General features: G+C 37.1%; 4 protein-coding genes across 8 annotated transcripts; 3 read left to right on the forward strand and 1 right to left on the reverse strand.

Annotated features, from left to right (window-relative positions):
• Positions 1–515: 515 nt before the first annotated feature.
• Positions 516–2,169, forward strand: LOC111495149. The gene is made up of 2 exons (XM_023145044.1): positions 516–1,297; positions 1,712–2,169. Exons 1-2 carry the CDS (start codon positions 727–729, stop codon positions 2,104–2,106), a joined length of 966 nt encoding a protein of 321 aa, XP_023000812.1. The 5' UTR covers positions 516–726; the 3' UTR covers positions 2,107–2,169.
• Positions 2,170–3,039: 870 nt separating this feature from the next.
• On the reverse strand, positions 3,040–4,547 carry LOC111495150 (syntaxin-124-like). Its single transcript, XM_023145045.1, has 2 exons — positions 3,763–4,547; positions 3,040–3,686 (listed from the first exon to the last, which is right to left on the reverse strand). Exons 1-2 carry the CDS (start codon positions 4,239–4,241, stop codon positions 3,254–3,256), a joined length of 912 nt encoding a protein of 303 aa, XP_023000813.1. The 5' UTR covers positions 4,242–4,547; the 3' UTR covers positions 3,040–3,253.
• Positions 4,548–4,842: 295 nt separating this feature from the next.
• LOC111495153 (bifunctional riboflavin kinase/FMN phosphatase) lies at positions 4,843–9,789 on the forward strand. Of its 5 annotated transcripts, none has more exons than XM_023145049.1 (12): positions 4,847–5,065; positions 5,212–5,290; positions 6,383–6,517; positions 6,779–6,965; positions 7,823–7,953; positions 8,048–8,117; positions 8,296–8,361; positions 8,476–8,630; positions 8,734–8,829; positions 9,027–9,178; positions 9,259–9,342; positions 9,437–9,789. In XM_023145049.1, exons 3-12 carry the CDS (start codon positions 6,433–6,435, stop codon positions 9,566–9,568), a joined length of 1,158 nt encoding a protein of 385 aa, XP_023000817.1. In that variant the 5' UTR covers positions 4,847–5,065; positions 5,212–5,290; positions 6,383–6,432; the 3' UTR covers positions 9,569–9,789. The 5 variants fall into 5 exon arrangements, with proteins under 5 accessions (XP_023000816.1, XP_023000819.1, XP_023000817.1 ...); XM_023145050.1 differs by having other exon boundaries at positions 5,212–5,285; XM_023145052.1 differs by having other exon boundaries at positions 5,212–5,285; positions 6,820–6,965.
• Positions 9,790–10,010: 221 nt separating this feature from the next.
• On the forward strand, positions 10,011–14,251 carry LOC111495498 (telomerase Cajal body protein 1). The gene is made up of 14 exons (XM_023145571.1): positions 10,011–10,440; positions 10,523–10,585; positions 10,734–10,780; positions 10,881–10,961; positions 11,094–11,167; positions 11,914–11,996; positions 12,359–12,465; positions 12,553–12,695; positions 12,775–12,822; positions 12,900–12,952; positions 13,250–13,334; positions 13,425–13,491; positions 13,592–13,702; positions 14,003–14,251. The coding sequence occupies exons 1-14, from the start codon at positions 10,232–10,234 to the stop codon at positions 14,077–14,079; spliced, it is 1,248 nt and encodes a 415-aa protein (XP_023001339.1). The 5' UTR covers positions 10,011–10,231; the 3' UTR covers positions 14,080–14,251.
• Positions 14,252–14,466: the final 215 nt, after the last annotated feature.

Here is a 14,466-nt window from a genome sequence, read left to right on the forward strand (position 1 = left end):
AATATTAAAAAAAAAAAAAAAAAAAAAGTGTTGGCTGAGGTTGTAAAATGGCTAAAATGGCAGTAAAGCGTAACTTTAAGACCAAGTTGTGGCTGCCCATCTGTAATTAATTATTCAAAAGATGGCCACCAAATTTATTATCATAATTTTAAATTCTTTTTTTTTTTATTGAATAAATATTTTATCTATATTTATTCCGTGTGTCTATTTGCTTAGATATGTATGTAGTTAAAGAAATTCATTTCTAAATGAATTCAAATATTTAAATATGCATATAATTTAATTTACTTTCTTTTTAATATTTTTAAACATATGGCTCCACGTTCATATTAATCTTTATGGATTTTAATGGTTCTTTAAATGAACAAATAAATAATTAAATATCTCTTTTTATGACGCCATCACTTCAATGCTTCTCTTTATTTATTTTGTTTCCACTTCTTTAAATTCTGGGCCACCCTTAAACCGCTTGGATTATTTGACCCAATTCAACACTCCACGTACTTTCTAGTTCTTCATTATCAGCCGTCCATCATTCCCCAGCTCATTCCCAATGTCTAATCCAACGGCTCATATTCCGTTCCAAACCGTATCCCTTCACTCCGTCCCTATATAAATGAATTGCAAACCCAACGATAAGCCCACACCACATCTGCGCTTCGAATAAGGACACTCTGAGTCTTTTCACCGGCGAAGATCACATAACGACTCCAAACAAGAAGGAAAATGGCGTGGTTGCTCTCTTTGAAGGCTCTATTGATGTCGGCCGGAGTTGTTTCCTTGGCTCTGGCTCTGAAGGTCTCCGTTCCTTTCGTTGTTGAGTTTTCCGTTCTGTATGTGCCTCTGATTTGGAACTCCCTGATTTCTTGCCTGAGGCCTCCTTACATTTACATTATCATCAACGGCATCATCATCTCCATCGTCGCCTCCTCACGCTTCAACCAGAAGGAAGCCGACGCTTACGTTGAGATTCCTTCTGCAAATAAGGCTCCGGAGGATATCGGATACAGGGAGATTGTTTCGGATTTCACTACTGTAGAATCGCCGGCGGTTTACGAACAGAGAGATGAACTGATTGTTTCGGAAGTGAAGACTATCGATGCGATAGAATCGCCGATTGAAGAAGTAATTGTTCCGGAAGCGATTAGCTCTGTTGAAGCTGAAGCAGAGGGTGAGGACAAATTCATCATATCGGCCAATCCGATCTGGACCTCGCCGGAGAGGATGAGATTACCAGAGAAACCACTCGTTTCTTCCAGATTCGGCCACCGTAAATCGGCGAAATCGAGTCCTGAAGGTAATGATTAATCGATTTCATATCAATTTCGCACTTCTTTTAAAAACTGCAAGCAAGCATTAGGTTACCTAGTAATTAATTTGATAAACAGTGAGAATCAAACTCGAACAACTTTTTGGTCGGCGTTGGGGAGAAATAGCCGGCGCTGTAGTCAGTTTCTTTACGTCTCTTTTACGCTAGGAAATAAAAATCAACTTTGGCATGTCTTAAATGAACAGAGACTGACTATAACCATACGGCTACCACTTGCGTTGTGCAATGTGAGCGTCGTTTTCACGCACAAATTTACAAACAATAAGAAAGGGCAAAAGGCCAAACACAGCCATAAGGATTGTTAGGTCCAGAATTTCTCATAACGGATAATCAATAAAATATTCTGATCGGCGATCTGTTTACCGGTGAAATCTGTTTCAGGCGGAAAGGCGCTGGGAGTAATATCGAAGGCGAAACGGCACGAGACGTTAGAGAACACGTGGAAGGCGATTACGGAAGGCAGAGCAATGCCGTTGAGCAGGCACATGAAAAAGTGCGAGACGTGGGAGAATCACTACCGTCAGATTAGCGCCGGCGAGGTCGAGTCGTCAGCGGTGAAGAAATCGGAGACTTTCAAGGACCGGACGAATCAGGCATTGACGCCGGTGAATGTGTCGGGTCATGCGATGAAGCTGAGGAAAGAGCCGTCGATGAATCAGGACGATTTGAACCGGCGAGTGGAGGATTTCATAAGAAGGTTCAACGAGGAGATGAGGTTGCAGAGGGAACAGTCGTTGAAGAAGTACTGGGAGATGGTGAATCATGGAGATAACTGAATTTACAGTCTCTTTTGGAAGCTTTTCTTCCATTCTGGTAAATTTTGATTGGTCCAAATATACGAAATTAATTACTTTATTCTTATCTGTAAAAAAAAAAAAAAAAAAAAAAAAAAAATCATAATTATAGAAGTGTCCTATACTAGCAAGTTAGGTTTGTATAAGTTTTTTTTTTTTCCCTAAAAAAAAAAAAAAAAAATCATAATTATAGAAGTGTCCTATACTAGCAAGTTAGGTTTGTATAAGTTTTTTTTTTTTCCCTAAAAAAAAAAAAAAAAAATCATAATTATAGAAGTGTCCTATACTAGCAAGTTAGGTTTGTATAAGTTTTTTTTTTTTCCCTAAAAAAAAAAAAAAAAAATCATAATTATAGAAGTGTCCTATACTAGCAAGTTAGGTTTGTATAAGTTTTTTTTTTTTTCCCTAAATAAATAAATAAAAAAAAAAAAAACAAACAAACAATGGGATTATTGGTGTTCATATATTACTTCTTATTTTTATTTGTAAAAATAAAAATATTAAATTACAAATTTTAAAAATTAGATTAAATCTCATGATAAATAATAGTTATCATAAATAACTTTATTAAACCATACAAATTTTTTACTTTTTATGGTCTAAATTCTAACCCAAAATTTTAATTTAATTAAATAAAAAAGAATCTCTAGTGGTGTAGTTTCTATTGTTTTTGTTTGTCAATTTAAATATAATTGTGAATTAAATTATAAATTCAATAATGTTTGTGTCTAATTAGTCTAATTTTTTATCTAATAAATCTTGAAAATTTTGAACTACCCAAAACAAATTTAAAATATTGATTTGACATTTTTATTCACCAACCAAGAACCTGTAATTTAAGTTCAAATTTAAAAGGGAAATGTAGAAGCTTAAGAAGTAAGCAACCATACATGCAAGTATTTAAAAATGAGAAAATAAAAAAGAAAGTGATAAAATTGTATTGGATCTTTGGCTCTACAAACATTCTGTTGTTGTTTTGTTTTGTTTTGTTTCCAGCAACTAAGAACACACACATTTACAGCTACGTCCCAACCAACCATCCTCAGAAGACGCCAATTTGAATGGCAGAAACGAATTGAAACAATTTTTGTTGGAGGGGTCTTTTTTAGAAAGCAAAGCAAGAAGCTTTCTACAACAAATGAGGTAAAATTGTAGTCAAGATCGGGAAGAGGATGATGATAATAAGAACAACCCCCAAGATAATGGCATAGCAAGTCCATTTCCTCGAGCTCTTCTGTATCTCTCTGGCTTCCTGAAGCTGCTCTGTTCCTCTTCTCACGAACGAGTTCGCATGCGCGACATGGCTCTCGATGTCGTTCAGCTGGTGCCCTTGTGCCTCCACTAGCGCCGCCATGTCCAAGAAAATTTGATGCAGCTCTAACAAATTCTTCTCTATCTCCTTCACAGCGTCGTGTCGCTCCTGAATCTCTGAGATTGTGTCCATTATCTGACCCCTCCCCTGTTCTTGAATCGCCTTCTGGAGGAAGCTCTCGCTTTCCCCACTTGCTATCAAATTCTCTATTGTCTCTTCGTCGGCTTTCTGCCCTGTCACTGTGAAGTACCTGTCCCCTCCCCCAATAACAAAAAAGCTCTCATTTCTATGTTCTAAATCTATTTGAATGTGTTTTGGTTCATTACCTGCGCTCGATGGTTTCTTTGTATTCGGCGTTCATTCGACCTCTGAGGCCTTGAAACTCATCCATGACATCTTTGAGCTTCTTCCCCAAGCCGCTGACGACGGAGGTTCGGGTTCGGTCGGCGGAGGAGCCAGGGCCGCAACCGGGGAGGCTGCGGTGAGCGGCGTTGGAACGATCCAGAGCCTCGAGTTTGCCTTTAATCATTTTGACTCGCTTCAGAACCTGGGCGACATCGGCCTCCATTCTGCCCCTCAGCTCCTTCATCGTCTTGGCATTGTGGACAATCTTGCATTCCTCATTGTCCTGTTGCAATTTCTTGTACAAATTCTCGACCTGTTTCATGTCGTCTTTAACATTCTCGACATCCTCGAAGAACGTGTCCAAATTCACAGTCTCATTCCCAGACTCCATGCCGTCCACAGACGCCTGTTGCTTCAGATCCGTGTACTGTTTGAACGAATTCGAGAATAAGTCGTTCATTTTGTCTGGTTTTTTGTTTGCACAATCAAATCTTCCAAGTGAGTTTTGTTTTTTTTGGGGTTTTTTTTTTTGAAATGGGAAGAAAAAATTAAGAAAAAAAAGTTGAAAAATCTGGTCTTTTCTTTTCCTAGACGAAGTGGTGCTGAATTGTCTTCGTCCAATAAGAAGAGAAAAGAGTTAAAACTCCAATCCCCCAAGATGGGTACAGAGAAATTAAGAAGATTTGAGAATGGGAGTTGCTGAAATTAGATATATTTGAAATGGAATGAATGAAGATTTTGGATGATTGGGGGAAATATCAACCACTTGGCGGATTGTGTTCATCAAAATATTGAAACTTTTTTTTCCTGTCGTTCATCATGTCTTTGACTTGGTCGCTTTTCTTTCTATCTTCCCAACATTTCAACCACTAATTAATAACTAAATCAGGCTATTGAAAATGAATCATGATTGCCCATGGAAGGAAAAGAAAAGAAAAAAGAAAAAATCAATTATGGTTTTTTTTTTAATCTAATGGAACCATCCGTGACCGTTCGAAGGGGTCGAAAGTAGTAAGAAGGTCTCGTCACAAGTGTGGAGTGTGAAGTTTTAGTAAAAGAATATTATAAATATTAAAAAAGCCTAATAAAAAAGAAACTAGCTGTAGCCGGAGATCGAACTCTGGCCACCCGCGTCGTTGGCTGCAGTGATTGTAACAACAATTATTCCTCATAGATTTCTCTTGTTTTTTTGGTTCGTTTTGTGTGTTGCAGGCTCTGCTTCTACCCTACCACAGGAGTCTTCACCTTCTTCGGATCCGTCGTACTCATCCAACTCAGGCTCAGGTTTTAATTTCCGCTGCACCTGGATTCTCCTTATTTCTTTTGATCAACGTAATCTGCGAATTGTTGTTTGATTTCACTACCTTCTGTTTCTTATCTGTCTAAAAGTTCGAGGATTCCGTTTCATAATCTGGGTCGTACGGGTTTAGGTTGACTGTTAATATTTTTTTGGACTTCCTTGGACTTCGGGAAGCCTGTGGATATAGATTCCATTTTCTGCACGGTACGGTGGGTCTACTGGTTCAATTCACCTTCCCTACCATTTTATGTTCTTAACTCTTGGGAGACAGAGAAACACAATTCTGCAAATTTCTCGAAACCCTTTCTGCGGGGTGGAGGGGATGCACTTCTCAATTTCATACTCGGAAAGGGTATCTTTTACCCGCAGTACTTTATACTTTTTTGGGTGTGGAGGTGGTTCCTGAGCTTGATTTATACATCTGATGGTGCAGCACTTGTTAGCTACGGTCTACAATAGTATAGTATGATATTCTTGACTTTGAACATAAACTCTTTTGCTTTTGGTTTTTTCAAAAGGCCTTGTACCAATGAAGATGTATTCCTTACTTATAACCCATAATTATCCCCTTAATTAGCTGATGTAGGACTCTCCACCAACGATCCTCTTCTTGAACAAAGTATTCTATAGTACCTCTTCCGAGGCCTATGGAGCCCTCGAACAGTCTCCCCTTAATCGAAGCTTGACCCCTTTCTCTGGAGCCCTCGAATAAAGTACACCCTGTATTCGATACTTGAGTCGCTTTTTGACTACACCTTCAAAGTTCACAACTTTTTTGTTCTAACATTTGAGAATTTTATTAACATGACTAAGTTAAAGACATGACTCTTATACCGTGTTAGGAATTATGAACCTTGCTCTGATAGCATTTGTATAGCCCAAGCCTACGCTAGCAAATATTGTCCTATTTGAGCTTTTCGTTTCAGGCTTCCCCTCAAGATTTCTAAAATGCGTCGGCTAGGGAGAGGTTTTCACAACATTATAAAGAATGCTTCTTTCTCTCCTTAAAAAAACATGGGTTGAGCAAATTCTAATTTACAATTTTTTTAAAATGTCATCTTTCTCGCGTATGGTTGCTTGTGTCAGAAACCTTTGGCTAGTGCTTTTCTTTTGGTAATTTTTTTCAATTGTCCGTTTTTTTCTAGTTTGGTGCAATTCAGTATATCAGCATGCCAAATGTGTTCTCTTTGAACGTTTAATATGACTGTGACTGTGGCAACATTTGAACTAGAGCGGTAGTCATCTTGTATCTGTCATGATGATTCTGGCAACTGATTTGAAATAATCTTCTTTCTATTTAGGCATGGTTCACCCATGGGAATATGATCTATGTTCATGAGACCAACGTGTAATGATTAGGAGCTCCATCTCAAATCCTCTGAAAATGGTTGTATCTGGCGTTATTCTTGATCTGGATGGCACACTTCTACATACAGGTCCTATTGTGTTCTTCACAATGTAGATCAACATTTATAGTCTTGTTTCTCTCAGCAACTTTATTTTGAGGCATTGAAATTGATTTTCTCTGTTTGTGAAAAATGTGATATCTATCTGTCAGTTCCCAAACCTGGATCCCCTATTGTGACTTGGTATTCTATTGTAAATATATCAACCAACTTAGTTAACTTTTAGCGTCCTTGTATTTCCCTTTTTCTCCACTGCTGAATTTCTTCTTCCCTACCACCATATCTTAATAGATGGCATAGTGAGTGACGTTCTAAAATCCTTTTTGGACAAGTATGGAAAGCAATGGGATGGAAGGGAAGCCCTAAGAGTTACTGGGAAGACGCCATACGAGTCTGCAGCTGTTATTATTGAAGATTACGAGCTTCCTTGCACATCAACTGAATTGATGTCACAAGTTTCCCCAATGTTTGCGGATAGGTAAACAATTAGTGTTCTTTCCTATCTACGCTTAAATGCATGTAACCGTATCATCTTGGTTATAAGCTTTTCAACCGTTTAAGGTCAATAGTGAAATTTCTTGGTTTTTACAACATGTTGCAAGTTGTTATAGTGATTGATATACTATGGTAGTTAAGAATCGAAGACACTGCATGCTCAATCCAAATTCATCTCGATTTTTCTAGGTTGCAACCTGTGGAAATTTGTAATATAATTATAAACTGCTGGCACCTTACATATTTTGTTGTTTATGTTACCTCAACAACGTGCTGATCTTGGATGACTGGTTTTTAGCTTTTAAAAAGTTATTGGAACTGGATATTTCCAGTCATTTTGGTTTTGGTTATGAACATATGCACATTATCAAATAATTATTTCTTATACGACCTTCAAATTTACTTTTGATATTTCTTCCTGGTTTTTATTGTATTGGAAAACATTATTTCGTTTCATCGTTCGGATCATGGCAATCATTCTTTTCCAAGTACAAGATTTCAATTTCAGATTGTGTATTGTAAAGGGTATTATTAATTGAAAGTGTTCAAGTAGTGGGATTTCTTGGTGAGTTGCACACACCATGCAGTATGCATTTGATATCAGATGTTACTATGTGTCTCTCAGTTGGTTCTTTTAATTTATAATTGATCATTTTATGTTCTTGAGTTGCATCTTTCAAATGATAGTTCCATGGGGTTATTGTTTCCTTATTTTTCCTTTGGCAGATAGATTACACAATAGAATTTTATTGTTTTATTGGATTGTTGATAGCACAAATCCAATGCGTCTACGATATAATCCTTGCCATAACAGAACACTTTTTGGAATTTCCACTTCAGATGGTGCAACATTAAAGCACTTCCAGGAGCAAACCGGTTGATTAAACATTTCACTGCTCACAAAGTGCCAATGGCATTAGCTTCAAACTCAAGTAGGGAAAACATAGAGACCAAAATTTCTTTTCATCCGGGTATGGTTTCTAAAAGACCATAACATATTCATTTACTTGCTCTGGTTGTTGCTACCATTTATTTATTTAGCTGCTTGATTTTATTATTGTATAGGCTGGAAAAACTCATTCTCTGTGATAATCGGTAGCGATGAAGTTACAACGGCCAAACCATCTCCTGAAATGTAAAATGCAACTATTTTCTGTCGGTTCTTTCTAACTTGGTTTTCTTTTGCAAGTAAACCATTAAGAACTAACAATGCCTCACTGTTTCCATTGGCCGATTGCTCTTCATAAATTTGTGAAGTATTTTCTTTTCAAGTAATCCAATTATGCGTTCTAACAATACGTTCATTGATATAGATTCCTTGAAGCAGCAAAAAGGTTAAATCTCGAACCCTCGAGGTGCCTCGTAATTGAGGATTCCGTGTAAGTATCTGTATTTGAACTTTAATTTTCAAGAATAAAAAATAAAAACAACTAAATGGTTATCAAATGAACGTTTTGATTCATCGTACTCTTCTTACTCAACATGCATACCAGTCCAGGTGTTGCAGCTGGTAAGGCTGCTGGGATGAAGGTGGTTGCTGTACCATCCCTTCCGAAGACAACTAATCTCTACTCTTCAGCGGATGAGGTGATCAATTCACTGCTCGACTTTCAGCCTGAGAAATGGGGCCTACCTCCATTTGAAGATTGTACATACCACAACCCTTTTTAACTACCTCAATTCTCAACCTTTCCAGTTGAGTTTCTTTATGCATAAATCTATTTGTCACAGTTCTTGACTTTAAACTATAGGGGTAGAGAACACCTTACCAATTCATCCTATGTACATTGGAGGTCCCGTCGTCAAGGGATATGGGCGTGGCTCGAAAGTTCTTGGGATTCCTACAGGTGCGTGCGAATTCAATAGACCGTTCTTATTTCCATTAGGCTGGTCGTTTAAACCTTTATGTTATCTGATTCCTGGTTAATGTCATAGTCTAAATTCTGGTTTGGCAAACTCAATGTTTTGAACTGTTCTTAATCTCGACATCTGAAGCAGATCTCTTTCCATTATAATACTTACAAATTTGCTTTACTTTTCCCAGCGAATTTATCTACAGAAGGATATTCAGATGTCCTTTTAGAACATCCATCAGGCGTTTATTTCGGTTGGGCTGGTTTATCAACAAGAGGCATCTTTAAAATGGTCGCAAGCATCGGATGGAATCCATTTTTCGACAATGCAGAAAAGACTATTGTAAGTGTAGAATAGTTCAGAAATATGAATTTTGGTTGCTGCATTCACTTTCTGGTTAATATTTGTATATTATGATCCAGGAACCATGGCTACTCCACGAGTTCCATGAAGATTTCTACGGTGAGGACTTGAGACTTGTTTTAGTCGGATACATTCGGCCAGAGGTAATACTTGCAAAACAACTAGCTTGTTCTTCTATTTTCTGGGTTTCCATGCTCGTCACTCCATTAAAATCTCATCAATATTATCACTAATCAGGCCAACTTTCCAAACCTTGAGAGCCTAATAGCTAAGATTCACGAGGATGGAAGAATTGCAGAAAGAGCTCTTGATCTTCCACTGTACTCGAAGTATAGAGACGACCAATACCTGAAGCAGCATGATGCTTAGAGATGGCATGCTTTAGGAGTTCTATACGTTCTATTGCAAACTTTTGTGGCCTATTGTTTCTCATTTACTTCACAATTCTATGATCATGGAGGATGAATTCTCATTTACATTTTGTTGTTTTTTTTATAGTACAATCAATCTTAAAGTGTGTATTTGATCCTCTGATCTCGAGAGTAACGATCGATAATAATGTTGGCATCTTTTGATCTTTGTTGTATCTACATATCACTCGTGGTCTATTATATGACCTACTTTCGAAACCTTGAAAAATGTGTATTTTAATGATTGATTATGTAAACGATTATTTATAGTATAGATAATCTAACAAATATATTTTTTCGATAATAATAGTAATCGTAAGATACATAAAGCTATTTGTTTGTTAACAAATTTGGACAAAATTTAACTTGCATTGAGAAGTTGAAAAGATTGAAAAATAAAATGGGAGTTTCCTGAAATAGAGCGATCATTGGGTATATTTAGCATGATTTTCTAGTACGAATTTCAATTCGGTCACAAACTTTCTTCTGGGAAATTGTCGAAAGCCCACAAAATGGGCCCAAGTGGTTTAGTTTTGATCGAGTTTTTTCTAAATCGTTGTTTTGGCGGCAGTGGCGGAACGAAGGAACACTGGATACGGATTGCTGCTTAGGAGTTCTTGCAATGTCTGAAACAGAATCGATGTTAGTGGAGGAGGAAGAAAACAAGTCCAATCCGGCTGGGGAAGCCGCGGAAGCTGCCATGAACGAAGAGCAGCAATCATACTCGTGGCCAGTGATTCAATTCAATTCCCCTCCACAGAGGACTTACCATTTCTACAACCAATTTCGGACTGGTCCGAACCCTAACAACTTCTTCAAGGGCGTAAAATGGTATATTGTCTGTGTTCTCCGTCTTCATTGTTCTTCTTTACTCTTCTTTCTTGTGAAATCTTCGAGTTATAACTTGTTACAGGTCACCTGATGGGTCGTGTTTTCTTACGAGCTCTGAGGACAATAGTCTTCGCAGATTCAACCTGTAAGTCTTCAGTAATCAACCCGTACATGAATGTTGAAAGACGTGTTTAAAGTGGAATTTAAGAATATCTTTTAGATATGTTACATTTTTAAAATTTTTTTTTATGAGGAATAGAATAGAATACTTGCTAAACTACACCGTTATGCAGGCCAGATTACGGCAACGATGTTTCCGGCAATGTAGCTGGTGAAGAGGGTAAGTGTGCGCGTGAATAGAGGGAATATGGCCTACTTCTTGAGGAATTTGATATCTACTTTTTTAATATGATGTCATTCATGTGCTACACTGTCTGCAGATTCTTTTACTTCCAACCTTGTTGTGGGTGAAGGGGAGTCGGTCTATGACTTCTGTTGGTATCCTTACATGTCTGCTTCAGGTGCTCCTTAGACAACTTATTCATGGTTTTTTCTACCTTGGAGCTGAAAGGTTTTCCTTTCTGTTTCAATTTGTATAATCATTGACGACACTGTTAATTGAATTCTGATGTGAAAGTTGGTTGACACCTTAGACCCTGTTACATGCGTCTTTGCAAGTACCACACGCGACCATCCAATTCATCTCTGGGATGCTGCATCAGGCGAGGTACTTAGGCTTTACGAGTACTTTCTTCGAAATATGAATCCATTGTATTGGAGTCGGATTGTGATTACCGTTTCAAGTAGCCTTTTGACATGTAGTGTGGGTTCATCATATTACGACTAGCATTTATGACTTGCAAATGTAAGCGCAGATGACAATTTTTTTATGCTTGCTTGGAGTGCATAAGACGAACAAAAGGTGTTATTTGAGTGAGTTGAGATATGTGTTTGAAAATATGCATGACATGATGTGAATTATGTGAACATGTTAGCTTAGAGTGTCATTATAGCGGTAAGAAAAATTGTATGTTTGTCTAATGCACTTGAAAAGCTGTATCATATGTTTTTGTTTTGATGATCTCCCTTATTTTCAAGAGATTGTAAACGCAAGAAGACATCTTACTCAAGTCTTTAGGAAAAAAAGTTCAAGATTATGCTTTTCATCTGTATTGCAAAACCTCAGATAATTAAGGAGACTGCCTATTAATTATTAAAGGCATTGCCATGGTTGCTTGCCAGGTGTGGGTGGCTGGGGCTGCCATACATCTTCCGTTAGCTTATTGGGTAGCCCAACATCACCTTAGAAATGCTCATTATGAACGTTCGTTTTTTCCTGTTTTTCTTGTTAGGAGTTAAACTTAAATTCTTGCATGACATCGATGGTAGTTTCAGAATTCCTGATGCTAAAATTAGTGATTGAAGAAGTTGGTCCCATTATTTGAAGATTTTTTTTTTAACCATGTATTGCAGCTGCGCTGTACATATCGAGCTTATGATGCCATGGATGAAATTACTGCTGCCTTTTCAATTTCATTTAATCCAGCTGGAACCAAGTAGGTTTTATCTTTGCTTCCCTTATCCACTGTATCTGTAAAGGGCTCGTGAATGGATGTTCGGGTATCTCATGATGTCATCATGCATGAACCGTGTCCCTTTTATTTTACATCGTGTTATGTCTAAGATCGCCTATAAGGTGTCTTTATAACTTCATTATCGAAGATAGATATCATCCCTACAAGCTTATGATATGCCTGATTGAGATGCCTCCTCTTCTGTTTTTCAAAAATGCTATTTTGAGTTCTTGATCTTATTTATGTTTAATCTTTATGCTCCATATTTGCTTTGAAATACTTTATGTAATTTTCTTTTGGTTACCAATTGAAACCATCTTTTTCTTTTTCTTTTTTTGGTTTAGAATATTTGCTGGATACAACAAATTGGTGAGAATATTTGATTTGCATCGACCTGGTAGAGATTTTGGGCAACACTCAACGCTTAAAGGAAATAAAGAAGGTCAAACAGGTTGTTATCTTAGACTTAGTGTACCCTTAGAGAATGTTTGCTGATTGATAGACCAGGGCATATCTATTGACCATTTGTTACGATCAGGCATCATATCGGCAATTGCCTTTTCTCCTACACATAATGGAATGCTTGCCTTGGGCTCTTATAGCCAGACCACTGGAATCTATAGGGAAGACAATATGGAGTTGTTATATGTTCTACATGGGCAAGAAGGTGGAATTACACATGTAGGGGAGGTTTTTGTTGTTACTTTTTAACGTGGTCTTAATTTATATTCCTATCAAGATGATGTTATGTTTTGTCCAGATCCAATTTTCAAGAGATGGAAATTATCTATACACTGGAGGTCGAAAGGTACAAGTTCTTATGTGATGTTCTTTCTTGCATTGTGACCTGTATTCTAATATACCTTATTCTGAAATTTCTTGAAGGACCCATATATACTTTGCTGGGATATTCGCAAATCTGTAGATGTTGTATACAAGTAAGTGCTTCTTTAAAAACTGCAATGGCTATGCCTTATAAGTAATATCACCGCTATAGGGAACAATCAATGAAGTTAGTATACCTAAAAATTGAAAATTCCACTGGTTCAACAAAGGCCTGCAGCTTTAAAATGCTGTTTGTTTTGTTTGTTTTTTTTTTTTTTTTATGTATTTTCCAACAATTTTTCTTCTTTAGTTTGTTAAAGAAACGTGTGATGGCAACCCATTCAAGTTTTCTGGTTACTGTGAATGATGAAATATAGGTTTCCTTATCACGTCATTCTACTTGTCATCAGACTATACAGATCATCTGAACATACCAACCAACGGATATTTTTTGATATTGAGCCATGTGGCCAACATCTTGGCACAGGTGGTCAGGTATACTGTCAGCTTTTATTTATATTATTTTGCTTGATATTAATTAATCAATCTTAACCTGAGTGGTTTTGTTTACATTTTGACCTGTAGGATGGTTTTGTTCATGTATATGATCTTCAAACCGGGCAGTGGGTAACAAGTTTTCAAGCAGCACAAGGTATTGCATTTCCATTTTGTCAAGAACTACCACTTGGTTTTATATTTACCGTACTCTTATGGCTCTAACTCACTTCTACTACGTTGTGTACTCCCTGCAGACACAGTTAATGGGTTTTCTTTTCATCCATATATGCCGATGACTGTCACATCATCAGGTCACCGAAGATTTATAGGACCTGACAATGATGACGCGGATTTATGTTTGCGTGGTATTCTCTCTAACCTCAGTGCAATCATCTATTCTTTTGTTTTTGTAAATGGTTGTTGCACGTCATTGTTATTATTGTCCGTTAGGAATCACGACTCTCTACAATGGTATGATATTGTCCACTTTGAGCATAAGCCCTCGTGGTTTTGCTTTTGATTTTCCCAAAAAATCTGATACTAATAGAGTTGTATTTCTTATAAAACCATGATCAACCCTTTAATTATCTTGGGATTCTGGCTGGCAGGTAAAATTATATTGGTTCTCAGATGCTAATATAATATGTTTCCTGGGCTTTATTTAGGTGATGAAAACTGTGCTTCTGTTTGGAGTTTTAATTTTGCTTCGTCGGGAGATGGTGATGCTATCAACACCAATTGACAGCCAGAATCCAAGCCAAGGTCTGAATTATGTTTTTGTTAATTGTATTTGTAGCTTGCATGAACAATCTCTTGCAATTTTGCGAGCGAACTGTACAGCTGCGTAGTTATCGTAAAACATTGTGTGTCTGGAGCTGTCTGATTTTGGGAAGAGGACATATTTGTGTTCTACATTTGGAACATCCAAGGAAGAGTGTTCTATGTTCTAATTGGCAAAAGCTAAAACTCAATTCAACACCCAAGTTTTTGATAGTTTTGTAGCTATATTTTATGTGTCTAGAAACTAATTTTCAATATCTTTTGTAAAAGTGAATTAAGAATATTTTGACCCGTTGAGTTGTGATGATATTATTTTTCGGTAAGATTTTGTGCAAATTACGTGTATTTA

This window comes from Cucurbita maxima, unplaced genomic scaffold (genome assembly GCF_002738345.1).
Source record: "Cucurbita maxima cultivar Rimu unplaced genomic scaffold, Cmax_1.0 Cma_Scf00021, whole genome shotgun sequence".
In the NCBI taxonomy this organism is placed as follows: domain Eukaryota; kingdom Viridiplantae; phylum Streptophyta; class Magnoliopsida; order Cucurbitales; family Cucurbitaceae; genus Cucurbita; species Cucurbita maxima.